General features: G+C 41.7%; 1 protein-coding gene across 2 annotated transcripts in view; it reads right to left on the bottom strand.

Moving 5' to 3' along the window:
• The window catches only part of MYSM1 (Myb like, SWIRM and MPN domains 1), a 30,546-nt gene extending 7,274 nt beyond the window's left edge, over positions 1–23,272 (bottom strand). Inside the window, exons 1-16 of one of the 2 annotated variants that reach the window (XM_056845672.1) lie at positions 23,166–23,272; positions 21,208–21,283; positions 20,576–20,646; positions 18,713–18,790; positions 18,552–18,578; positions 17,960–18,035; positions 16,422–16,520; positions 12,967–13,646; positions 10,358–10,488; positions 6,225–6,328; positions 5,287–5,364; positions 3,467–3,555; positions 2,182–2,236; positions 2,051–2,101; positions 946–1,020; positions 415–603 (exon numbers count right to left, since the gene is read on the bottom strand). In XM_056845672.1, coding sequence (XP_056701650.1) covers positions 415–603; positions 946–1,020; positions 2,051–2,101; positions 2,182–2,236; positions 3,467–3,555; positions 5,287–5,364; positions 6,225–6,328; positions 10,358–10,488; positions 12,967–13,646; positions 16,422–16,520; positions 17,960–18,035; positions 18,552–18,578; positions 18,713–18,790; positions 20,576–20,646; positions 21,208–21,283; positions 23,166–23,236 — 1,950 coding nt within the window. In that variant the 5' untranslated portion in view covers positions 23,237–23,272. The remainder of the gene's footprint in view (positions 1–414; positions 604–945; positions 1,021–2,050; positions 2,102–2,181; positions 2,237–3,466; positions 3,556–5,286; positions 5,365–6,224; positions 6,329–10,357; positions 10,489–12,966; positions 13,647–16,421; positions 16,521–17,959; positions 18,036–18,551; positions 18,579–18,712; positions 18,791–20,575; positions 20,647–21,207; positions 21,284–23,165) is intronic. The other variant, XM_056845673.1, reaches the window with a different exon arrangement.
• Between the last annotated feature and the right edge of the window lie 4,478 nt (positions 23,273–27,750).

The following is a 27,750-nucleotide window of genomic DNA, read 5'->3' as shown; positions in this document are numbered from 1 at the left end:
AAACACCACAGAACAATTCCAAAAAACTTTCTGAGATATGTAACAAGAACTGCTTAAGAGACACCTACTCCGTCAACGGTGAAGAAGGAACTTAGGGAAAGGGGGCGCCGCTCCATCAGATCATGTGATTGTTTAGGCAGGAAATGTTTGCAATGGTTCTGATGAAGGCTCAGGCATCCCCTAGTGGACTTTTAAGTGAGAAGATCTTTCCGTGGCAGGCCTGCTCATGCGCAGTCCCAATGTGTGCCTGCACAGAAGATTGAAGATGAACCCCATCTATACCTAAAGACTGCACATTGTATTTGCTATTTCATTATTCAGATTAAATTAACTGGCAATAAATTGATTGGGTAATGCTTTCAAAGGCTTTAACTTATACCCTTACTTATTTTCACTTGCACAAAGAATATTTACCTGGTATTTAGCCTGTGTATCAATATCTCGTATTGAAGGATTAGGGTCAAAAGCAGGGTGGGAATGATACCATCCAATAATACTGTAACCTCTAGCAGCAAGCGTTTCTGATGCCTGAGTTTGAGATACAGGATCCATCTCACATTGTAAGCCTGTACTGAGGCTATTGCATGGTTCTGCTACACAGATCTGTAATGAATAAATAAAGAGGGTTATACAATTGCATTACAATTCAGCAATGATTTAATATTTAAGTACAATACAGAATTCCAAAATCAGTATCTCCTTGAATAGTAAATTTACTGAAGTATTCCCTACAACTTTTATATGCATGAATCTACCACAGGTGCAGCACAAGCACACAGAGGAATCTCCCTAAGACACAGCACTGCTTTTCTTTTCTTCTCTTGGTGCAAGGATATTCAGTGTACCAGGGCACAACAAGGAACAACTCTCCACCTGGCCTGATACAGTATTTGTGCCCAGGGTAGCCGGGATTAAGAGCTCTTATTAAATAGGTATGCCACTTACTTCAACTATTCCATCAGTTTCAGAATATCTTCCACCTAGCAGACCTATTACTTCTGCCATTGAAACATGAGCATGCTAAAAACAGAAGAAAAATATTACTTAATTAGAATTCTTGGTTTTATGTAGTAGAAACAATGTATGGCTGCCTCTCTTCCAAGTCCACTGCTCCCCCAGAGAAGTTCAGGGTAAAAATCATTATATAAAGGCTAAGATGACAATCTGCAGTCTTGCACCCAAGAGCTTTTGTTACCAGCTGTGTGCATACACACACACACACACACAAAGAGGGAGGAACCATGGCTTAGAGATACAGTACTTACTTTGCATGCAGAAAGTCCCAGGTTCAATCCCTGGCATTTCCACTTAAAAGAATAAGGTAGTAGAGGAAGTGGAAAGCCTCTATATGAGATCCTGAGTGGATGCTGCCAGTCAAGAGTAGACAAGACTTGACTTCGACAGGCCAATGATCTAACTTGGTTTAAGGCAGCTTCAAGTGTTCCACATATACACACTGTTCAACCAGTTTTTTACTTAGTACACCAAAACACGCCAGCTAAAACCTAAGTCATGCAGTGGAAGGAGGCTAACTCAAATTTACCTCCAATTCTACCCTCTGCTCCCAATCTGGTTTCAGGCCTGGTCATGGGACTGAAACAGCCTTGGTTGCCTGGATGGATGACTTGCGCTGGGAGATGGACTAAGTCTGAAGTGACTTGAGAGCCCTTAATGCACACACCCATTGCAGTTTGACCTTTGTGCAAGTGTGTCCCTCAACAATACAGCTAACAGTATGCTGGGGATCCCCCCCATACACTACTCAGAGTGGACTGTAGATGGGATACAGAGATAGCAGAGAAATCAGCAGAATAAATCTAAGGATTTAACCATGTGCTGGTTAAGCTAGAAAATAGACCTACCAGTTTCAAAGAGACAGCACAGTCCAAGGCATATGTGCAGACACAGCAAAAGGGGACAATCGCACATTCACAGCAGCAATAAGGGCAGAGCCCAATTCTGTTTGGCTCTGAGTTGAACATAGCATTTCTTTTGGCTCCAAATTGAGAAAATTGAAACAAGTGGAAAAGAATTTGATATTAGCACTTACCAAATCCATAATCAGAAGCGCCTCTGGTGCTATTGTTACTTGGAATGGTTCCTGAAAAGATAAAAATGATCAAGAAAGATCACTTAAGAGAACAAAAAGGTGCGCTATGGTTATTATTAAACCATACTTACTGGCTTTTGTTCTGTGAAGGAACAGCAAGGGATCAGCTGAAAGGGATCAAATGAACTATAAAACAAAAGAAAATTTATCTAAAAATCTAAAATTAATTTGCAAAACAACATATAAAAGTCACATAGTTTCCTCCCACAGTTCGGTGGGTGGTCGTGGTGGAAAATGCTATCAAGTTGCAGCCGACTTATGGCGACCCCCATAGGGTTTTAAAGACAAAAGATGAACAGAGGTGGTTTGTCATACACTGCCTCTGAATCGCAACCCTGGCCTTCTTTGCTGTTTTCCCATCCAAATCCTAACCATGGGCTACCCTGCTTAGCTTCCAAGAGCTGATGAGATCAGGCTAGGCTGGGCCATCCAGGTCCCATAGTTTAATTCCTGTAAATGCTGTTACTCTGCAAATCTTCTTCTCAGGGACTTATTCAAATGTGTACATTTGTGTTAGTATAAAACTAAATTGCAGGGAGCCTCAAAGGTTGAGCCTGAAACTATAAAATCTATAACAAAATAATTATATGTATTATATAGTGTACACAATAAGTTTTTTTAAAAAAAACACTGGAATACATACTACATACTACATACAAAACTACCAGTATAAACTGTTATAAAGATATCAAGCCAAGTTTATTTATTTATTTCATTTCATTTATAGGCCGCCCTTTCCCAGCCGAAGCCAGGCTCAGAGTGACTAACTTCATCCTAAAATCATTTTAAATCTTTATATATTACATAGAATTTAACCATGAAATACTGTCACTGCCTTCAACCATATGCCTGGTGGAATGGCTCAGTTTTACAGGCCCCGCAGAACTGTTTTAAATCCCAGAGCCCAAATCTTGCTGGGCATGGCGTTCCACCAAGCCAGGGCCAGAGAAAAGGCCCTGGCCCTGGTTGAGGACCGCCAGATAGTTTTGGGGCCAGGGATCACCAGTAGATGTTCTCCAGCCGAGTGAAGTGCTCTTTGGGGGGTATACCAGGAGAGGCGGCCCCAATCCAAGCTGATAATACACTCATAAATGACCAATACAAGACCATATGTATTTGGCCTATTGGGCCTAAATTGCAACAACATTTTTTATTTGAACTTAATATTAAAAATTAAGTCTAACCATGCAGTCAATGGGCTTAAAAACAGTGTTAACTCTGCACTGTGAGACTGCATTGTAAATAATCAATATTTACACTATACACAATCCTGATAGGAACGTTCTTGCATGAAGACATAGAAGCTAGTTAAGCACTACTTTTAAGATATATCATAGATATATTTAAAATGTAAACCTTTTGCTATGTCTTAGTCCTTTAGATGTTTTTGGTGGTCTGTGTTTTTCATCTTCTCGCCTCTTAGCTAACTCTTCTGCAGAGAGATGCTAAAAAGGAAACCTTAATTAGGCAAATTGATCAGGTGAACATCTAGCTGAAAACACTGAGGCTACAATCCAACACTTCAGCTCATTTAGATCACGGCATAAATACACTGAACTGGGCTGGACGGCACCACTGCCATGATTAAACGGGGGTCAGTTTTAGAATAGGATTGCACCAGGTGCATGGTAGCTGCAGGGATGCACTATGACCCCAATGTGAATGAGAACCGGACCCGTCCGTTAGAAAACCTTTCCTTGCTTCCCGCTGGCTATTCAGTGACTATTTCTCTAAATTCCAGAAAAGCATAACATTTTGCCACCTTCCAAAAATGACACACTTGTTGGGTCTGTCCTGCTTCCCTAGCTACTGCCTTGAGGTACTAAGAATATTAAGAACTACCATGCTGCGCCAGACCATAAGGTCTAGCTACTTCGTCATTCACAAAATTAAATCAAAAGAGTTTCCATCTAGACATTAGGAAGAATTTTCTAACAGTTAGAGCGGTTCCTCAGTGGAACAGGCTTCCTCGGGAGGTGGTAAGCTCTCCTTCCCTGGAGGTTTTTAAGAAGAGGTTAGATGGCCATTTGTCAGCAATGCTGATTCTGTGACCTTAGGGCACTGGTTCCCAACCGGGGGTCCATGGACCCCCAGGGGTCTGCGAGAACTAAATTAAGGTCCACGAAACAAAGTTATAAACCCATAATAAATTAATATTTTCAATTAAAAGTTCTCTATTATAAAAATATATATATTCAAATATTATTCTAAGTTTAATGTTTAACTAACAGTTATGATTAAAGTTTATTTTCAAATTCTCAGAATTTTTATTTTGCACCTTGGGGTCCATGCACCGAACAAAAAAGTCCTAGTGGTCCCTGGTCAAAAAAAGGTTGGGAACCACTGCCTTAGGCAGATGATGAGAGGGAGGGCATCTTGGCCATCTTCTGCTCACTAGGTGTGGGCGGGAGCTGGTTGTGAATTTCCTGCATTGTGCAGGGGGTTGTACTTGATGACCCTGATGGTCCCTTCCAACTCTATGATTCTATGGCCAGGCAAGCTCACAAAGAGCACAAAGTGGCAACAGCCCTCTGGCAATACGTGGTATTCTGATGGTACAAAACATGAAGGTCTAACACAAAACTGCTTTGACTGTTAAGTCAATTAAACAGGGCTGAAGAACAAATGAGACTGAGCACGCATGCAAATATAACAATGGCTGCCAGAAAGTGAAGAAATATATGGCTTATATAAAAAATATCATGGCACTATCTATAGCATTTCAGGTACCCCAGTGTCTCCCTATACTGCAACATATAAAATATTCACTATCACTGTCTCCATCTTAAACACTTTAATGCCACAACTGAAACCATACAAAGGAAGTACGTAAGGTAATTCACATAGCAAGTGAACATATCAACTCCAGGCTGAAAATAACTAGATTAAAAGGATTAAATCTATGATTTCCCAGTAATAGCTGTTGAGTTTTAAGGCACAAGAATACAACAAAATCTGGAGCATGCATATTCAACATTATGCAGAATTAGCCTTTTGCACAACTACCATTTGTTCACATTGTTTATTCTAAGCATAGAAATTAAGTCTACTTTGCACAGAATGTGATTTGGCCAGAATAGAATATTCTGAACAGCAAAAACATACATGAAGCATTACCTAGAAGTGAACTTTATGAAGTTTTCAGTTAGTACTATAGACGTTTAAAGTCATATTACCTCAAACGTCTGTCCTTCCAAATCTCTGGCATCACACCAGTTTCCCCAAGGGTCTCTGACTCGGCGTCTCCTGGTACGCTGTAGCAAGCATAAATACATTAATATATGCATTCAAAGACATTCAATATATTTTAATAGGCAGGAGCAATACACACAACCATTGTAGAGTGTTGATGCAATACAGAGGGAGCCCCCAAATCCAGCTCCATGCTCATTTCCTACTTTGGACTCCCTCAAGGTTTATGATATTGCACATTGCAAAATTAACAGTGCAATCCTAAGAGGGGCAGCGCTCAGGGAGCGTTACCGCGGGGTATCTCGGAGATACGTCGGCATAAGGCTCAGTGTTACGCTGGCGCAGGCACCCTACACCACTTTCGTGCAACAACACAGCTCCACAGTGGCCCCCCATCAGTGCGGCAGAGGCCCCTGCGCCGGTGTCATTGTGGGCAGGCCTGGGGGCCTGGCTGCATTCAGTCAGCTCCCAAAGCTCTTTCAGCCTGGGAACACCCCATCAGAGGCGTAAAGCTATGCCACGAAAAACACGGCATAGCCCATAGGCACCAACTGAAGTGAAAAATCAAGCACCCCCCGCCCCAACTGCTGAGGCCACACCTACAAGGGCCAGTGGAGCTCAGGATATCAACCACAGGAGCAACCAATCACCTCCCTCCTTCTAGAAGCAAAAACTCATTAATCCCTAGGCAAGATTAGTACCACTGTATGTGTAGAATTTCAAAACATATTTAATCTAGAAAGGTTGTTAAGCAGAAAAAAATGTGTTCCCATTTGTCATCTCATCAATAATAAATTGTTGCTAGAGTAAACCACACAGAAATGGAACTTATATAAGAACCAAAAAACTACAATGAAGGAAACATTTAATTTAAAAAGTAAAGCGAAACTTTTAGGGTTGTGTCCACTGATGCTTATCTTACCATAGACTGTAGCCGTTGCACAAGCCGATAGGCTTCTATAGTGTCCTTGCCCTCTTTGGGTCGTATTTTATCAGCAGACTGTGGTCTGTTATACACGGCTTGCTCTAGAAAAATGAACAAGAGAAGTGACAATTCTATCTGAAGCTCATTCAGATCCAAGCAAAAAGGCAACTTCACTCTCATACACACCAACAAATGTACTGAATTCTAAGAGACAGGGATAAAAAGTGGACAATAGATCAATACTTGTTAGGTGGAGTAAAATATCCCCCTCCCCCATTTTGTTTGGACAACTTTCTTATTTTTTCTTATGCCTTTCATATGTCATTCATGAGGAAAATTTTACAATGTAATGGATTCTAAGTATAGGGCCTCTCACACTACTACTCTCTTAGAATGCTTGAAGGCTATAGGGAGCGAGCTGGCAGGGGAATGAAGGACAATCTAAAGGAGAACAGGAAGAAACAATCAGAAGAAAATAACAGAAGCAAGCATATTATAGAACAGCATCCTCTAGACTACATTATACTGTCTACTAGATTATATTTCAGCATATTTAAGTTTTCATTCAGTTCATTAAAATTCTACTCAAACAAACCTCATTTATCCCCATTAAGAAAAGTAGTTATAAAAACCTAAGCATTCAAATTCATTTATTCACCCAGAAATTCATTCAGGCCCATATAATGTCAAATAGGTGGTTGGATTTTCAGAAAAGAAATTGTGAACATCAACATATGTTCAATGCAAGGCAGAGAGATAAGGTCTCCCACTTCTCGTACTGATGAATTAAGACTCATGCCAAATTCTCAGCTCAGTCAAAACAACTTCCTGCACCTGGTTCCTCATTATGCATTTGACCACAATCATAATACTGGCTTCAGCTCAGAGTCTGTTGTTGTTCTGAATTTCAACCCAATGAGGGGCAGGGGAAGCATGAAGGGGTCTATCAGAGGAAACTGGCTTGAACATGTTATACACAGTTGAATCTCTTGCCATGGATCTTGAGACTTACTCAGCGAAAAAATGTTTAGGATACACTGGACCCCACAGCGACTCTTTAGTAATGGATTGCGTAAAGTGTCTAATTGCTGGCCCTTTAAATGTATGCTTTGGGAATGTCCAGTCATTTGGTTTTTCTGGGAAGAAGTTATTACTCGTATCAATTTTGTATTTGAATTTTCATTGATTTTTGAGGATGCTTATGTACTTTTAAACTATTTGCTCTTACTGCAGCTAAAAGACTCGTATTACAACACTGGAAAGATAAAAGCCCATCTTCAGTAAATCAATGGATTGAGGACCTTAGAACTCTATCAATATTTGAACACATGGAATATAGACAGCAATTGTGCATGGACTTACATTTAGATATTTGGAAATAGTTTATAGAAACTTATGTGTAGATCTTATGTGTAGATCTGCCACCATTGTTGTTATATGTTTGCCTTTATATATATCCTTTTTTTAAAAATCTTATTTAGTTGCTGGGTTTTAAGTTTTTTCCTTTGTTGTTTTGAAAGAAGGGGGGGGGGAGAAGATACTGAAGCAATGAGAAGTACAGGGCTGCTGAGAGCCACTGCAGGCTCCCAAAGATTCCATCTGGGCTGACCCATATGACCCTGATTCAAACCAAATATCATAACAAAATAAATGGCTTCCTGATGTCACGAGTAGAATAATTGTTCATTAGGTAAGAAACAGAAATGGATAGAGGACAGAACCATTAAACAGATTTTACTTATGATTTACACTGTGCAGATTGCAACAGGTATGGTGCAAAAAGAAACAAGCAAGAGGAATCAGAAAGACTCCTCAGGGACCTAGCCAGGATACTGAAGCACTCTATAACCTGAATACAGATGAGACAAAAATTACCTAGGAACGAGTCCGACTGAATGAAGTGAGACATCAGTCCCTTTCAAAAGTACTTAATTGAAAAAAATACTTCAAAATATTTCTACTCACTTAAAATAAAAAAGAAAGCTGATAACAATGTAAAGGGAAGAAAAGATTGGGAAGATGTGAAAAGTCACTTGTATGCTCTGTGGAGAATTGGTATAGTATACCCTGATCATGTCAGATCTCAGGAAGCTGAGCAGGGTCGATATTTGGATGGGAGACCACCAAAGAAGACTTCGCAGTGGAAGGAAATAGCAAACCACCTCTGCTTTTCACTTTCCCTGACAACCCTATGGAGTCGCCATAAATCAGCTGTGACTTGATGGCACTTCACACACACACAGAGCATACTTAAAGATGCAGAGGAAAACAGGGTAATCGCTTAATTATATTTTATAACTTATTTTATTTCTCACACTGGCCAGCCAAATGGTTCTGGGAACGCCATGAGCAGGGAATAAAGGCACCATCCACCCACTCACAGTGGCCCCTAACAACTGGCATTCAGATGTATACTGCCTCTGAACCTGGAGGTTCTATTTAGCCATCACAGCTAATGACCACTGATAGACATGTCCTCCTGGGTGAATCTGTCTAACCGCTTTTTAAAGTGTTATGAACCAGCAGATGTCACCTCTTATGGTAGTTTATTCAATACATTAATTGTGCAGCATGTGATGTATAACTTCCTTGTGGCTGTCCTGAGCCTACTGCCAATCAATTTCACTATGGATAAACAGTAGACATGAAGCAGAAAAAAACCGACTCTTCATTTCCTTCACATCATTCATTAGCTTATAAGCCTCTACATTCATATCAATTATTTATATCAATTATATAAGCCACAGCTCTTTCTAGCCTAATTGATCCGGCCAAAAATGCCCTCCCCCTTCCACCAAAGATTCTGGTAACTCCTCAGGTTTTTTTGTATCACCCCTGATGATTCCCAGTGAATCACCTACTCAGTTAGCACAGTCTGTTTCTCAATATATCTGTCTATAGCCCTGTGCCTACCTTTGTATATTTATATTTACACACATATGTCTACCAATGGAGGATATATTTCTTACATTTGATTAAGTGGGCTCTAGTTCAAAACTGCATGTCACAGTAATATTCAAAGCCCATTCCTGAAGGGGGGGCAAAGCTCCTTAGGAGCTGGCATGACCTCATGCTGGCGTAGGTGCCACCTTATCATGGAATAAGGTGGCACCTACACCAGTGCAAACACACCAGCGTCCAGGAGCCGCTGTCCGCTACCGCAGCAATACCGTCAGGGCTTTCACAAAAGTGAAAGCCCGCACAAGCGTGTGTGGGGGGCGCGTTCCTGGGAAAGGAGCTACCATTAGGCAGCTTCCTCACCCCTTTCACCCTGGGAACGCCCCCTCGCACTGCAGCAGAGCTGCACCACTTTTTTGGGTGACTTAGCCCTCTTGGAGGCAATGGGGGGATTTCCCCACATTTTTGTTTTTTAAATTTTTAAACTTCTTTTTTGCCTTGATGGTGGTTGGGAAACCTTTGCTGTTAGAAGTAAATCAATTAGAAATCTCTTGTACCTTTACCTAGCACAAAACCACAAGCAAAATAGGGTGCTACTTATATAGGTAGGTACAGATTTGTTGTATATAGCCAAAGGCCATTACAATCAAGTAGACACAATCAAATCAGAGGGTGCTACTTATATAGTGGTACTGAATGAGGTATACTGGGAGATTATGTTCTCCACCGTGAGATCTTCGAAAGAGTGATGGAACAATAAACTACCACCATCATAACCTGGGTCTCGTCTGAGGAACCAAGGGAAGTACAATACTATGTAAAGTTAGTTCGGTCTAAGCCCATTCATTTCAATAGACTGCATCTGGTATAACCATGTATGGCTGACTTAAACACATGTTTTTACATTTGATATACTTAGGCTGAAATTGGGGTAGAAGATATGAACAGAAGAAAAAGCCAGACAAAGATAGTCTAATCTGTTCCTGTAACAGCTGGAATGATCATAGTCCACCACCACAACACTCAGCACCTCCTTTTTGAAAAGTCAGAATTTTAAAATTATCCCCTCCAGCTCCAGGCCCTCACTCTTACGGGCCCATTATGGTCTAATTTTAAAACTGTAAGATGCTGTAATGTGATATGTCCATAGTGTGAGTTATTTTTAGGGGTCTTATCAAAAAGTGGGGTGCAAATACAGTAAATATTTGAACAAATTACAGCTGCCTTCTTACCACAGCCAAAGTTAATTGCTCCTATTAATTCCAAGTATGTGTGTATCCGGCCTATGCAGTTTACATCACCACAGTTCTTCAATCCTGGGCGTACTGATGTTTTGTTCAGGTATTTTGGCTTGATTCTTTCCCTAGAATTAGACCACCACAAACAAAAAGGTAAAAATATAAATGATGCCTGAACATGACAGGAAAATTTGCTCACGGTATTGTTATAATAATAAAGACAGGATTCCCTTTATGCACAGTACCATACAGTCATAGCAACTGTTATAAATTAACTGTATCCAGGATTCATTCATTAAATTACAAAATCTCATATGTTGTAATTTAGAATTTATTGATTAGATTTGCTTTTTTACATATTTATTTAATAAAATGTTTTGCAAGCTTAGCGGATTCTCCTCCCCCCAACACACAAATGATATGAAAGCTCAACACAAACAAACCAATTGCTCAGCAATGATTTTTGTAACAGGCTGGATGTTCTTAAAGAATGCTTATGCATGTAAGATCTTTTAAAATGACAAACTGGGAAGTAAATGCCACACAGTGAGATGAGTCAATACATTAATTTGTATATTGCAGCCTTTTCAGGTACGTTTTCAAAATTATCTACAAACCACATAAGCAATTTCAGCTCTATTAACATGACGGGAGTTAAGACAATGGCAGGCTTAAGATGTAATGATAAACAATGGCTTGCTATTACTACACCAAAGAGCTTGAAGAATTTTCTCAGGCTCTTGTACTCACTTCTCCTCCCTTCATGTGACAGCCAGTAATTAGAAAGGTTCACAACAAACCTTGTTTGTTTACATCTGAACTGGTAAACTGTGACGTGTTTTTCCCTCCCACTGTTAACCCACTGTTCAAAATCCTGGTTTGCAGGGGGAAAGCATAAACCTTTGTTTGTGGCAAACTATGACTGAAACACGATGTTAAAAGGGTGCAGCGGCCAGTCTTTTGTTCAGTAGCATGGACTTTCCAAGTATTTTTGCCTTTCACTGTCAAATGCAGGTAGTCTTCATCAACGGAAGGGCACGGAATCCAAGAGATAGGATCAACAGCAACTTTTGCCAATTCAACCCAGGATTTATCAGCAAGGGGTCAAATTCCATTCGAAAGTCGAATCCCAGGAAAAGGGCAGATGGTGTGTCCAAAATTCTTTACAAAGTGCATCCATTTTTTCCCCTAGTACTCACATCCCCCAGTTCCTTTGTGCGTATGCCTAAATGCTTAAATCTTGCTCGATTTAAGCATTTCAGAGAAAAGGAGGAGAGAACACACATGGCTTGTATTTCCTGTGTAACATCTGCAGGAAGAACTCAAGCATTTCCCCAGCAGAGAGATATATGATAGTACATCAACATAATACCACGAACATCACTTGGACAGGAAAATGCACCCGTTCCAACTTCAGATTTTGCACAAATGCAAAAGGAGTAAACAGAAGCCACTTGTTATTCCCTCACTTCTATATAACATTCAAAGCCACCTCAAGATGCCAAGATGAACACAGCACATCAGGAATTAAAAAACCATGATTTTCATACCCCCAGGTTTCTTGCATTAATCAAAAGAAGTATCTCTACAACTTGAAAGGCTGGGGAATGGCAAGATCAGATTCTCTCCAAAGATATTGTACATAAAGCCTTATTACATGCTCTCCACTTGTCTATTGAGCTGATCCTGAATAACTGAGTGCCCAAACCCTGATAAATTCCAAGTCTGACACTGAAGCACTGACAGTATTTTTCATGCTATGCTACTAATGATAGCTAACAGGGGCAATTAACCAGTGGTCTCCAGGCTAAATCCAGCCTACCAACTGGGACATACATGAAGAGCTATGGGGAGGGAAAGGGGTTTCATACATGAAGTGGTCTTACATTGAGCAAGATCACTGGACCATCTGGCTCAGTATTGTCTATGCTGACTGGCAGCAGTTGTCTGAAGTCTCAGGTGTATACACATTACATACTGTGTGTGTGTAAAGTACTGTCAAGTTGCAACCGGCTTATGGCAACTCCTTTTTGGGGTTTTCATGGCAAGAGACTAACACAGGTGGTTTGCCAGTGCCTTCCTCTGCACAGCAACCCTGGTATTCCTTGGTGGTCTCCCATCCAAATACTAACCAGGGCTGACCCTGCTTAGCTTCTGAGATCTGATGAGATCAGGCTAGACTGGGCCATCCAGGTCAGGGCCATTACATACTACCTGGTCCTTTTTTAACTGGAAATGCCAGGAATTGACCCTGGGACCTTCTGCATGTCAAAGAGATACTCTCCTCCCACTGAGTAATGGCCCCTCTTTTTCTCTCCACTTGGGTGAAAAAGCAGTGTTGGGCATGACCACACCCAAAAATATGGCAAGGTACCATTTTATGCCAGCTGGTGCCTGACCCTACTCAAATTACTCCAGGGGGATGGTACCATTAAGTATCTTGGATCAATAAAGAAGTTCGCCATAACTGATCTAGAAGACTGACATACTTCCTTTACACTTGATCAAACATTCATATACTTGCTGTGCATATAGTTAATATTACTGAATATTTTTTTCCAAACTAAAAATAGTATTGAACACTTTTTCCAAAAAATTCTTACCACTGATCTAAAATGTAGTTCCTAATTTTCAAGTAGCGTTCAGGAGTTTTGGCCTGACGTCCCACAAAAAATTCTGGTATCGCTTGCTTTTCTTCTTCTAGTATGATATTTTTATCCATTTCCAGTTCTTGGTCAGGTGGCTTCAGCTCCTCCGCATCCATCTGGTTCTCCTCTTCCACTTGGTCAGAACAATGGAAAAGAAGGCTGTTGTCAGCCAAGTCGCCCTGTTCTCCACAAGGCTCTGAATTAGAAAACCAGCTGGCACACTTGGGATGATTTGAATTCACAAGTTCACAATCATTTTTTTCACAGCATAAAACTGCACTTCCTGGACTTTCAGCTTCACTTTGTTCTGGCTTTGTAATATTGCTTGTAGTTAGAACAGCAGTTGGATCCAAAATCGGTTCCGTCCAAATAGTTTGTTCAGCTGGACTCTTTTCACTATCTAATACTTCAGACTTCCCAAATTCTTGTTGAAGTGCATAAGAAAGCTGCTCATCCATTTCATCTGTGATGTCTACCTCCTCATCATCTGATAATTTTTCAATTTTTACTGCATTCAGATTAGGGTCTGCCCGACCTCTTAACACTGCTTTTTCTTCTTCATTCTCATTGCTATTAAGAACAGGAGCACTGAGGCATGGATGTTGTTCCATTTTCTGCAAGCCATCTGTTTTTGTCTTAACAGATAAACACAATAAGGAGGATTAAGAATGAAAGAATGAAGTTCAAATTTTTAAAAACACTAGTAGCATAATCACTTCCTTGCTGTCTAATGTATGAATTAAACAGCTCACCTTAATAAAAGCTGTTCACCTTTGACCCTTCCATTTGAAGGGCTGTATATTTCCCTTCTACAATTCTGCTCTTGTGCTATGTGCAGTTAAAAAACAACAGCCCAGTATTCAGAATGACCTAATCATATAAAGTTATCTAGTACTACAGCGTAACATTTACTAAAAGCTTCTTTCAGTTTACTTTGATTATGCAAAAGAAAAAAATATAGGAAGAAACATGTGCTTAGGAAACTTATACATGTTATAGATGATCACAGTATTCTACAAATCCCAAATACCTTGGTTCATGCAAGATTACATAACTATTATTAACAGTATTGTGCACTGATATTCAGTTATTTACTCTCAGAAACTACACCTACAGTGGTGTTCAAAGGTAACAAGAAGAAACCAATATGTAAACAAGCCCAGATTTAATTAATAATAATAAGAGTTGGTTTTTATACCCCACTTTTCTCTACCTTTAAGGAGTCTCAAAGCGGATTACTCCCCACAACAGACACTTTGTAAGGTAGGTGGGCTGAAAGAGTTCTGAGAGAACCGTGGCTAGCCCAAAGTCACCCAGTGCGCTTCATATGGAAGAATGGAGAATCGAACTCAGTTCTCCAGATTAGAGTCTGCCGCTCTTAACCACTACACTACGCTGGTTCACAACTTAAGCATGTATCTTCCTCCTTTATTTTCTACTGCATACTTCAAGTAAATTCCACTTAAGGGAATGTCAAGGTCTTACAGATTTGAATGATACGTCAACTAAAAAACAACAACACAGAATACACAGGTTTGCTGGGTTATTTGTTGCACTGGCAAATGTGGAAATTCTTTGGTTCTTGTAGGTTATCCGGGCTGTGCGACCGTGGTCTTGGTATTTTCTTTCCTGACGTTTCGCCAGCAGCTGTGGCAGGCATCTTCAGAGGAGTAACACTGAAGGACAGTGTCTTTCAGTGTTACTCCTCTGAAGATGCCTGCCACAGCTGCTGGCGAAACGTCAGGAAAGAAAATACCAAGGCCACGGTCGCACAGCCCGGATAACCTACAAGAACCAATGAACTCAGCAGTCCATTTTTCTTCTGGAGAAGCTAGCAAGTTACACTGGAGGACCCATGTGGACAAAGCCATGCATATTATGAAGGCACAGTAGGGAGAGGAAAATCTGGCAAAATCACCTCATCATCCTCAGAAGCTCCTTCAGCAAAAGAGCGGGCCATTTCCTCCCGTTCCTCTTCCTTTCAGGAGCTCCCCCCACCAACCCACATGATTCTTTGTACACGTGGGTCCCGCAGCTTCCAGAAACAGCTTTTCAGTGGTCAAAAGGAGCTGCTGGGGGAAGGGGAATGCAAGAAGATTCATGTCCTTAAGCACTTCATAGCAGCAGATAGTAGGATACAGCTCATTAAATCAAATGCTGTCCAAACAAATCATAAAAGCAAGAGGAAAGAGAAGATTTAGATTTGCACACACAGCCACAGAAATGCATTAGTAAAAACCAATCTTGTAGTTAGCATTTTCTTTGTAAATACAATTTGGACTGTACAGTTATTGTTGCATTGTATTTCATCATTCATTTTCTCACAAAATGAATACCAGAATTGTAGCTTGATTTGAATCCTTAGATACCAACAAGATTTTCAGGATATAAGCTTTTGAGAGTCAATGCTCCTTTTGTCAGATGTATCTGGTGAAGGGACAATTGACTCTAGAATACTTATACCCCGAAAATCTTGTTGGTCTCTAAGATGCTGCTGGACTCGAATCTGGCTGTTCTACTGCTACGGCTACCCTCAGAAACAGAACTGTAGCCTGTTAGCTAGCAACATATATATGAAGACTATGAGAAGGAAACTGAGCACAAGAGAAATACTTTGACCTTACCTACTAGAAGCACTACCATTTCTTCTAACGTTAAAAAGATCAAAACCTTTGAGCCAGTACATCTCAGGGACTTTCTCCCAAGCCAAGTGCAAGTAAGGTACATAAAGCAGCTAAACAGGATAAAAGATACGTTTAGCAGCACCTCTCTGATGTTCTCTCAATTGAGAAGAGTTATAGAGCCCATTCTGTCTTGGCTTGCAGGGGAACGAGGATGAGTCAGTAAAGCCAGTGTTGCTCAACTCATGCTCAAAGTTTTAAAAATAGGCTAAAAAAATGGGTCTAGGATCAGGCTTTCTGTGCTAGAAAGCAGGTGAGTATAAGAACTTTCATCCATGAGAACTACTGGTAACTATGGATGGACAGAATCTAGTAAAAGGGAGCAAGCAGGCTAGCATACACAGGAAAGGACTCCCCAACACACACAGAAAAGACTAGAAGTAAAGACTAAAGATGGAACCTTGCAAGGGTCAGTTTTTCAAAAAAAGGACTTGAAAGGGAGATACCTACATAGACCATAAGGTCATAAGAAAAAACTTTCTGGTTGATGGTAAAAAAATTTAAAACCACTAAAATACAATGCATATCCATGATATAACCATGATTTTTTATTATGCTGAGGTAATCCATAGCGCCATCTATACAGTTACACCTTTTTAAGTCTATGGGCTTAGAAAGGGATAACTCTGCTTAGGATGGCATTTCTACTCCCTACCTTTATTCTCAGAGAGATGTTGCCAAATTTTGCTACCCTGCCATTCTGTCAACTAAAAGTTATTGCAAGCTTACCTTGTTCTTAAAATATTGCCTGGCGTAGCTCTTTACTTGAAGAACATTGCGACTGCTAATCATCATAGCAATTTTTGTCCACCGTCTGCCAAACTTAGCCTAACAAAAATGAAATACAATTTCAGCCTTTTCAGAGCAGGGTCCACATTTAACTTCAGTGTGTAACATGGGACCAAATTTGTTTAGCACATGTCCTCTTTCTGTTTTTCTCAGGACACAATTATACTACACATACAATGTTTCATAGTTATTACTTCATTATACAGAATCCTGGGAAATGTATTGGAAACAGAAAAATACACCTGACAGAATTTATATTCCTTTATTATCCATCTTTCCACCATAATGGGGATCAAAGCTCAAATTTGTAGCCACTGTACTAATTACAATCATCAAAATTGGGGGCAGGGAACCATGACTGTGAAATTAATACAAAAATATCAAGAGTATACAGGTATTCTCTTCCCACCCTATTATTGTTATATATATTTTTAAGTAAATGTTATAACTGGGACAACCCATCCTAGCTTTGTTACATTTGTGGGTCCTGGCCCAGCAGCTGAAGACCAATTGTCTAGGGCAGGGGTCTCAAAACTGCGGCTCCAGAGCCGCATGCGGCTCTTTGGCCCGTTGAGTGCGGCTCTCCGAACTTGGTTCGGAGTCCCTGCTCTTGTGCCCGCTCACGCCGGCAGCCGGGCTGCGGAGCCGGCGTGCCTGAGAGAGAGAGAGAGCGGGCGAGCGGGCACACTGTCTTTCCCCCCACACACACACCGTGGAGAATGGCCGGGTCCCCCTTTCCCTTGCTCTCAATGGTTGGGAGGCTAAAGCCTCCCCTCCCCTCTAGCCGTGCGATTGCTGGGAGGGCGGCTCGGCGGTTCCTGCCCCCGCCTATCAGCTGTTGGACGGGGCGGACTTCCTTTGGTAGACCTGGCCTCCGGCTGAGTCCCATTGGGAGGCCATGTCTACCCACTGGCTTTCTTGGCAGTAGACCTGGACTCCGAGGAGTGGGAAAAGTCCCCCATTGGAGGCCAGGTCCACCAATTGGCTTCTATGGGCCTCCGGAGGCCAGGTCTACTGACAAGAAAGCCAGGTAGACATGGCCTCCCAATGGGACTCAGCCGGAGGCCAGGTCTACCAATAGGCTTTTATGGCGGTAGACCAGGCCTCCAGACGAGGACTCCGGACGGGCAGGGGGAAATGGCAGGGACTTACAATTTAATTTTTTTCAATAAATAAGATCATTATTAAGTATGATATCAAGTTTTATTCAGTGTACCTATAGTTTAATTAAGACTTAAAACTTTAATTAAAGTTTATTAAGTTAATAAACAGTGTACCTACCTATATAGTTTAAGTTTAAGAAATTTGGCTCTCAAAAGAAATCTCAATCGTTGTACTGTTGATATTTGGCTCTTTTGACTAATGAGTTTGCCGACCCCTGGTCTAGGGTCAAATATATTTATTATGATAATACATATATTTGTCTAGGCAAATAAGAACTTTAAAATTCATTAATAGTTTAACGACATTATATTTACCAGTCCTTGTTCAAATAACTCTTTTTCTTCTAATGTCCATTTTAATGACACACTAGATTTTGTAGGTGAACGTATGCTAGAAGAAAAACACAGCAAATAATCTTTTGCTACACACAAATGCCCATACAAAATGGAGTTATAAGAGTTCTTCACTACAAATAGCATGCACTTCAAAGTATTCAGAAATGGGGCATAAACAGGCTGTTGATTTTTTGTTTCAAAAAAAGGCAAATTACAAGTTTAAGTGTTGCTTTTGTCTTTTGTGTACATCAATTTATTTACTGCATTGTTCACACATTGCTATTTCTTTCGTAGCTGACTGGTAGGTTCAGAACAAAACAAACAGATAATAAGCTAACAGCAGAAATTCACTTGTAGCATGAAGTGATTGTAAATTCATTAAATGCAGCCATTTAACAGTTAAAAATATAAACATTGAGTTTATATCGATAAAATTATCCTACTTGCCAAGGCAATTCTGCACAAGAATTATCAGCAAACTATCCAAACTGAAGTATGAAGACAGCTATCAACTCCTCTAAAATTCTGTAGTATGAAAATCATTATCCATAATAGCCTTACAAGTACATACGTGAGTTTTCCATCTTTCTTGTGAGGACTGTAAAGCACAAAACAAGACACATTCAAGTTACCTTATGCCCACTGGTGGCATTTAAAATACATGCTTCCCATTTTAAAACATTCTAAATTATATCAAGATGTGATTCTCACCCTCCATATAGCAGATGTTACCTTTTTATGCACTTTTTATCACTTTCCTTCAAATCTTGCCAAAGTCTTTCTGAAGGTGATTTACTAGACAGATAGTATCTGGGAATTATTAAGGACTGTATTTTGCATACAATTTGTTTTCCCCCCATAAATAATAATAGGTTATACCAAGAAAAGCTGACACTGTAAGATAATGTAACTTCTGCAGGCTTCAGCTCATGGATTAACTATAACACAGTGGCAAAGATTTCATTCACAAGCTTATGTAACCACATGGATATGGCCTTCCCCTGATCTCCTTCTTCACACCATGTTCAACATTTTGACTGAAGGAACGGTAGTTTTCTCTTCATTCCTATGTCTTGTGCAATGCAAACAGCCATCTTCATTTACTAAAGCAAGAGATCTTACCTTAATGTAATAGTAACGCACCCACAAAAATTAGAAGTGTCAACAATTTACAGAGCTATTTCCATCTGCATGGCTATAACATCAATTTTTTCAGTATTCAGTCTCTCATGACAATTAGCAGTTCTTTTGAGACCCCCAAATGCCTTCTGTCAAATTAACATTAGCAAAAGTTATAATATGCAGATGCTGCTCTCCAACAAAGGAACAGTTTTTTTTAATTCCCATTTTAAAATATTTGGATTTTATTTAAACCGACAGAAAGTCACAGAGCATCACCTAAAACTTAAACAGTATTAACACTCAATTACCTGTTTCAAAAATTTAACAATGCAACTACAAAAATGATGAACTGATTTTCTATATCATCAGTAACTGGAACCATGCTGGGTAAGATCATGTGCAGTCCCAGCAGATGTTGGTGGAGGCAGATCTTTTCTGCCTCCCCTTACCCAAGTAGTCATTTTTGAGCATCAAAACAACAGTGCTGGGGTTTGACTGAAGGATATGTAAAATGGGCAACTTCAACTAAAAGGCAGAAGAAGCAGTCAAAATCACCCCTCCCGCCTCTTATGTTAGTTGAGCCCCTACCACCAGTGGAAAGGATGCCAAGGATCCAACCCAAACAATGTCTATTCTATCACTGGACTTCTAGATTTTAAGACCTAATAATTTCAGAAGCAGAACTCACTCACATCCTCTGTCTATGAGTCACCTCCTGGTGAAGTTCTGTAGATCAGTTGTTTCCCAACCCGTGGGTCGGGACCAAAAAATGGGCTCTGAAAGTGAGTCACAAGCCAGCCCTCCCCAATGGCCACTCCTGCCCTTTAAATCCTTCTATTTCTTTCCTCCTCACCAACTTCTTATAGTCTCATCTCCCCCCCCCTCTTTGTGACAATAAGGGAGGGGGAAGCCATCTGTCAGCTAGTAACCAGATGTGTGTACATGTGTGGGCCCTGTCTTGGCACTGCTCCTTCAGCAGACCAACCTTTTGCCCAGCTTCCTGCAGTGCCTCATTGCTCTCTACCTGATGTGGGAAATGTACTAAACTGAGCCCCTTGCCACCAACCTCTTCACCACTGTCTGCAATCTTTGTGTATTCCCTCAATCCAGTGCCCCACCTCCTCAAACTCCAGCTCTGGCCCAGATAAGAGGACGAGGTGAATTCCCAGTTACTTGGGGTTTATAGTGGGGGCAGCGGCACTCTTTCCGCGATGTTTGTCAGTTTCTCAAAAACATCTGGTTTGGCAATATGTAAAATTGAATTCTGGAACAGATGGGTGCCAAGGTCATAGTTTGCCTAGGGCACCCAAAAACGTTGGGCCAGCCATGGATGGGTTACCATACCCAAAAGGCTGGGAACCACTTCTCTAGATCACCGATCAGCTGACATGTTAACTACAAGGCCAACACTACAGTTCTGTTTCTTACTAAGGCTGAAAATTCTATTTTGTCAAATGGACAACTAAAGGATACTCTTCTTCCAACAACATCTTCTCAATGACAGCCTTGTTCTCTTCACTAATTGTGCTATCAAGACTCCAAGGCTAGAAGAAAAATATTTTATTAAATAAACATTTACAAAACCCAGATTTTTGTACAACAATCCTTACATCAACTCTGTAGAAATAGGACAAGATTACTCTCATTTTGCAGTGCAAAAATGTAGTGGATGAGCAGCAGTTTTTTTTTAATCAGGCAGAGGTTTCATGGCTGAACTGGAATTTGTAAGAAAAATAAATCAATAAGTAAGATCTACCTGAAAAGCTCACCTCCCTTAAAAACTGTGGTACAGTAACATTGTAAATAGGGTAATGTTCAAAATACCAGTTTACATTTCCTACTGACACACACAGAACAGAAGTTCTTGTTCATGGACATATGAAGCAGCATGCAGAAATGCATTATCAGCCAGTTTCATGCAGCTAGCTATGTGCTCATTTTTCAAGGCTTTGAAACCTGGGGGTAGAATTCCATTAAGTATTTCTTAAAAAAAAATATCTCCCTGTGGTGGTCTGGATGTATTTTAATTGGCCAAGGCAGAGAAACACCTTAAGACAATGTCTCCAAGACAGAGATTCTCATAACTTGTTTCATAGCAAACTTACAAGACCAGTATCAGTTCTCCAAGTTGAGTCGAGGTAGTGATCTTGGAGTAAACTGGATGACGGGTTGTCATGGCTTCTGAAATAAAAACATAACCTCATGTCAAACACATTTTAAGAACACTGATTCTTACAGAAGCTGCATTTGTACCTAAACAGAATTAAGCTTCAAAACTATAAGCACCAAGAGAATTATGTCAATCGTCACAACACTTTATAAAGGTAGTTTTTATAATACAGTTCAGAAAGTCAAGCTAAGATATTAACAGCTGCTAGTATAATAACCACCTTGCTGTAAAGCTGGAACTGCCTGAGCTTGGGGAAGAGTACTGAAGATGCACTTTAAAAGTTTGACAGATCATATGAACCAAACATAACCTACCCTTATTCAGGAGGATATGCCAACTTTTTGTACTACTGAGGCACAAACTGTCTATTTTCCTAAGACAAGATACTTGGCAGTTTTCTTCTACTGTCCAGTGGAAACAGTAACCTTTGCATGAAGGAGTAGCTCAGAAGGTGAGGTATGTTCTCCTTCCTCAATTTAACTTAAATGTTCTGGCAGCAAGAATGGCAAAAGAGAGCATTACTTACAATGTTCAGCAGCTGGAAACAGCAACAATCTTGTAATATAACTAGTCTCACATACATTATTACATATTGCTGAAGGCCACACACTGCTAATCTACCCTATTTGTTAATTCTTCAATTACCTATTCTGCAGTGGCTTCTGAATTTGGGTGCATTAGCAAACTGACAAGTTTTCAGTTTTAAGTCCGTTAAAAATGGTCTGTAGGATGCCGAGCCTGAAAACGAATCTAGTAGTACCTAACTAGCAAAGACGCACAACTCGTTCAGCAATGTTTACTATCTAGATAGGTAGGGTTGCCAGGTCTCTCTTTGCTATCGGAGGGAAATTTTTGGGGTGGAGCCTGAGGAAGACAGGGTTTGGGGAGGGACTTCAACACCATAGAGTCCAATGGCCAAAAGGGGCCATTTTCTCCAGGTGATCCGATCTCTATTGGCTGGAGATCAGTTGTAATAGCAGGAGATCGTCTGCTATTACCTGGAGGTTGGCAACCCTATAGACAGGCAATGACGGAGATGGGAACAGGGTGGGCTGAATGGGAATCTTACAAAGACATTTTTACGAAGCAATCCCCTAACTTCTCCTTTAAAGAAGGCAAAACAGGAGTACGGATTCACTATAAACATGTAGCGGTAAACTGGGGTTCATGGGGGAAATAGAGACCCAAACCGTTATTTCAAGAAAACAGTTTATTCTGGCAGCTGCGACCCAGAGGCCCTAAGGGGCAGAAATCTCTGAGTCCCGACTGTACTGTGGAAAGGATATTTATCCAAATTCACGTTATGGCGGTACATCAACATTCTGTACATATATGATTGTTTTACAGACAGCAAGGCGACTCAGTACAGTTGCAGTTTCATCCTACCATTGCTTATAGTTCACTCTGACACTCCAGGACTCTTAACCCACTTACTTAAAGCACACAGAGAGCAAGCCTGTATCTAGGTAGACATTCCTTCCCCCAGCCTCCCCAGCAGTCTGGATGCCAATTATTACCGGGAGATGCGTTGGGCCACCGTTACAAACAGAAAACACACGGAAGGGCAAATGTCTGGGCGGCCTCTGCTAAAGGGCCTAGGGCAGGGAGGGTCGGAAGCTAACCGGGAGCGTGTGCCCACAAACGTCGCGGGGAAAGGGGCAGAGGCACCCTCCTCCGCGGAGGCCCCACGGCGGAAAGCGCACGAGCCAGGCCCAGGGGTCCTCCGAGCAGAAGCCGCAACCAACCGCCACGGCCCGCCTCCAAAAGAGGAAGCGCCGCTCAACGGCCAAGTGAGGCGAGCTCCTATTCAGGGGCCCCGGCCGACGCAGCGGCGTTCCTGCCGGAGGGACCCGGCGCCAGGCCTCCTCCCTCCCCCCCCCCCGGCCTTCTTACCCCGACCGCGCTTCTCCAACGGCCGCCGCGTCCCCTTCAACATCGACATCAGCCTCCTCCACGGCCTCCATGCTGGACCCTTCCCCAGATCTCGCGAGAAGGAGACAGGAAACGGTGTGTGTGTGTGTGTGTGTGTGTGTGTGTGTGTGTGTGTGAGAAAGGGCTGGCTGTTCGCGTTCCGTCAACCTCACTGACGTCACTGGAACGCCGACAGCCGCGCGTGCGTCACGCGCCCCGTGCCCTATCCCTCGGCCGCCGTCGCTGATGCTTGTGTGGAAGAGCAGGATCGCGACAAATAAGGCTCGGAGGGAGCCTATGGTGGGAGGAGAGAGAGAGAGGCAGAGCAGTGGACAAGTAGGGAAGACAACAGATTATTATTATTATTATTATTGTGTTTTGTTTTTTTTAAAGAAAAGAAATCCCTAGTTCTAAACCGTACATGAAATACTACCTTTAGGAAACCAGGAATGAAAGACGGGGGTGAGAGGGGTAGGAAAGTTAGTCACAGGAGCGGGTTGGTCATTTATTTCACTGGGGGGAAGTCCCCGTGGGCAAAAAAAAAACAGGGGCAGTTAAAAAAAGGGGGAAGCCTTGCAGCTCAATGTTGACAAGCTGCTCTCGGCCCCGTCTACACCCCATGGGAGGCTGGCAAGGGCTGGATAGAATGGTACCTGGTTTTGCCCTACTGCCATAGAGGGTTGCCAACCTCCAGGTGGTGGAGAAGAAAAAGGCACCTGCATTACGTGATGTACTTTGCTGACGTCTTTTTGTAACCTGATTTATGCTTACCCTACGTGGGATGGTATCAAGCTTGTGTATGACAGCACACTTTTTGGAAGCAATATTTGAAGGACTGAAGAAGGATTCCATATTATTGTGAATCTGAAACGGCCGTATCCTATGGAAGATTGTGGCTTCTTATGAAATTTTGTACACAGAAACTCCTGTGGAAGATTGTGGCTTCTTATGAAATTTTGTACACAGAAACTCCTGTGGAAGATTGTGGCTTCTTATGAAATTTTGTACACAGAAACTGGATTGCTACTGTTACTCTGTTGAGACTCCTGAAAATTATTGCGGCTCCTTGCTGTATATATTGTACATATTGATTGTTAGTTTGTTGTGTGGTTACCTTGTTGAGTACTATATTATACATGTTTTCACTTCAGTAGCTTATATAAATTGCACCTTTTGTACATGACTGTTGCCCCTATACTGTTTTCCTAACCTCCAGGTGGTGGCTGGAGATCTCCTGCTGTTACAACTGATCTCCAGCCGATAGATAGAGAAAACGGCCACTTTGGCAATTGGACTCTTTGGCATTGAAGTCCCTCCCCAAACCCCGCCCTCCTCAGGCTCCGCCCCAAAAACCTCCTGGTGGTGGCGAAGAGGGACCAGGCAACCCTACTGCCTTAGCTATGGTGTGGCTAACCTGGCGGCATCCGGCTTTTCCCTGCAAAGGTACACAAGCACCCAACTTTGCAGGGCAGTGCCGCCTTTCTTTTCAGCTGGTTGTGTGGTCCTCCATCAGGTCAGCAGGGTGTGGCCGTTTTCCGGGGTCCTTTGGCCTCAACCTATTCTTGGAGTTGAATGATATAAAATGAGATTCTCCGGCAAAGCCCGTGTTATTTAGTTTTTCTATACGGCGCCTAACACATCTGTTAACATTAAATGAGTGTTTAGGCAATGGGAAGTAGAGGCAAAATCCTGTTCTTTTAATGGAAGACTTTAGTGCAGTGGTTCCCAAACTTTTCGGGCCACCGCCCCCTTGGTTCCACAAACTCAACTCCAGCGCCCACTACCCTATCCTATAAAAAGCATTCTTCAGAATAGGGGTTTGCATGACTCATTAAAGAAGATAATAATAAAATTTCAAAACAGTAACAATTAATTGCACGTGTATTCAAAATCAAATTAAAAAATTTTAGTTGAGAATTATTCAACAAAACCAGCATGGTGCCATAGCTTGATCTATTGTAAATTAGTGAACAACACAGTTGAAGGGGCCCACCTCTAGCACCCCCCTTGCTGACCTCTTGTCTCTTAGTGCCTCCCTAGGTAATCCCACCGCCCCCCAGGGGGTGGTACTGCCCAGTTTGGGAACCACTGCTTTAGTGGAATTGTGGTGAAGTGACAAATTACAAAATTAGACTGCCACTGGGTGGCAGGCCTATGAGAGTTCTTAAAGAACTCACATGGAAATCGCTGACTGCTTAACACAAATGTAATTAAAATGCAAATAAAATATTAGCAAAGGATTGGAGAGTAGGTAATGTAATGGATTTTGGTGTGAGAAGGGTTAGGAGGTCTGCTGGTTAGGCAAGGGTGTCCATTAAGGATTTCAGGTATTTTAAAGACAGGTATGCTGTGGGTGTCGTTCCTGTGAAAAACAAAGGGGGCAAACCTAGCAGATCAGTGTTACAAAAGTTAGGTACTGTTCTTGTCAAAACAGTTAAAAGTCTGAATTGGTCAAACGAGAAACTTGCTTTGTGACTGTTATGCTTTCTCAGGCCCCAGCTCTCCAGAAACTTTGTTACTGTGATACTGGGAGGGATGGCCAAAAGGAAAACACAGAAACAGCCAAGCCACACATGTATGCGTGCGTTGAGTGCTGTCAAGTCGCAAGCCACCCATACCACTGAAATCTATTTCTTAGTTGTTTTCATCAAGCCTACTTCCTAGTTCCTTCAAGCCTATAATTCCCTCATAATGTCCCAAGGGAATGCTGGGTGTCACCCTGAGTCCAAGCATTGCCCTCATTGAGGACTAGAAGACTAACTGCACAATCCTGGAGGGGGCAGTGGTTAAGAAGCGCCCAGGGCAGTGCCGCTGCGCTGCCTCCTGAGCAGCTTCCCAGTCCAAAAAAAAGGGCAAAAAGGTGACAAAACCCCATGAAACTCCTCCATTGGGTTTCACAGGGCTATGCTTGCCTTTTTGCAGGCATAGCTTAGTGCCGACTAAAGAGGGCATTCCCAGGCCCAAGGGGCTTTGGGAGCTGACTAAAGCCAGCTTTGCCCCCAGGAATGCCCCAGGAATGCTCCCTTGAGTGCTGGCGCGAGCCATCATGCAGTGGAAACACTGTTGGGGAGGCAGTGCCAGAGCCTCGCACTGCTCCTTGGGGCTGGCATAAGTGGCCCCATGCCAGCTTTAGTGCCAGTTTAGCCAGCGCAAGTGGCACTGACACTGAGGTTACACTGGCTTTTAAGCCAGTCCCCCCCCCCATTAGGATTGGGCTGTCCATGGTCCCAAAAGTCTCAATTATAAAAATAAGTGGATAGGAGTGGGGAGGGGGAGAGAGAAGTTTTTAGGTTGTGAAATTTGAAGTCCCTTGTTTCTAGATCTGGAGATGGTGCATTTTGAGAGAACAACACCAAGAAAGCATTGCATGTGGAAGCAACCTAGTTCGTACATGGGAAATCTAGTAAATGTTTATGTACTTGGGCTTCCCAACATTTTTTGATGAAGTCCCTCACCAAAGTCAATGGGGATAAGAGGACAGGTTTTCTTACAGGAAGCTAATTGATGAACAGGAAGCATTGGCTGAAATAAATGGGGAGTTGTGAGTAAAGGATCCCCAAAGGATTTGTATATATGGGACAGGATTTTTTAATAAATTATGTGGAGTTGGGGTGAGCAATCACATGACCCAAGTGGGCAGTTGCAATTTATTATCAGTTGTTATTTAAAACACATATAGGTGGCCTCAGAGACCTGCTCAAGGCAGCTCACAAAAAATAAAATCATAAAGACATAAACCCATTAAAATTAACAGTTGTTTAAAAACAGCCAATAAAACCCAGAAATGTACACTTACATCAAAGTATATAAAACATTTGGCAGCTTAAATGATCCTCAAGCTAGAAGCAGATTGTAAAAACAGAAAGATCAACCTCCTAGTTAAAAGCTTGGATAAAAAGAAACATTTTCCCTGGTGCCTAGAAGAGAGGGGGGGGGATGCCTGGAGAGCTTCAAAGGGAAGGGCATTCCACAGGCCAGGTGCCACCACTGAAAAAGCCCAGTCTCTGCCATCTGCCTCACCTCTGCAGGTGGGGACACAGAACTGAGGTCTTGCTTGTGAGAAGGATCTTTACTGGAAGGCTGGATAGTATGGGAAGAGGTGATCCTTCAAGTGCCTTGGTCCCACACTGTTTAGGGTCTGATAGGTAAGAACCAGCACTTTGAATTGTGCCCAGAAACAAGTAGCCAGTGCAGATCTAATGGCACAGAGGTGATACAATCACTATTCAGTATGGTGAAACCTACAAAGTGGATTGTGAGGAATGGATATATCCAAACTGAGTGAACAGGCAACCAAGTAGCAAATGAGATTAACGTATAATTTATGAACAATGGAGTCAAAATTGCTATGGCTGCCTGAGGAAGATATTTTGAGATTAGGCCTATAGATTTGCCTAATAAAGGCACAAAATTATTTTTAGACATTTTATAAGATTTTATTGTAATTAATTAAAAGAAAAAAATCAACAGAAAATAGAAACAATCCAATTTCATCAAAGATTTTTTAAAACAATATATACATATTATATAATAAACAATAAATGATGATAACAGTTATATTAGAAAA

The sequence above is a fragment of the Euleptes europaea genome, chromosome 2 (genome assembly GCF_029931775.1).
Source record: "Euleptes europaea isolate rEulEur1 chromosome 2, rEulEur1.hap1, whole genome shotgun sequence".
Classification (NCBI taxonomy): domain Eukaryota; kingdom Metazoa; phylum Chordata; class Lepidosauria; order Squamata; family Sphaerodactylidae; genus Euleptes; species Euleptes europaea.
The sequence above is the reverse complement of the archived record's forward strand: the minus strand, read 5'-3'. Positions and strand labels throughout refer to the sequence as shown.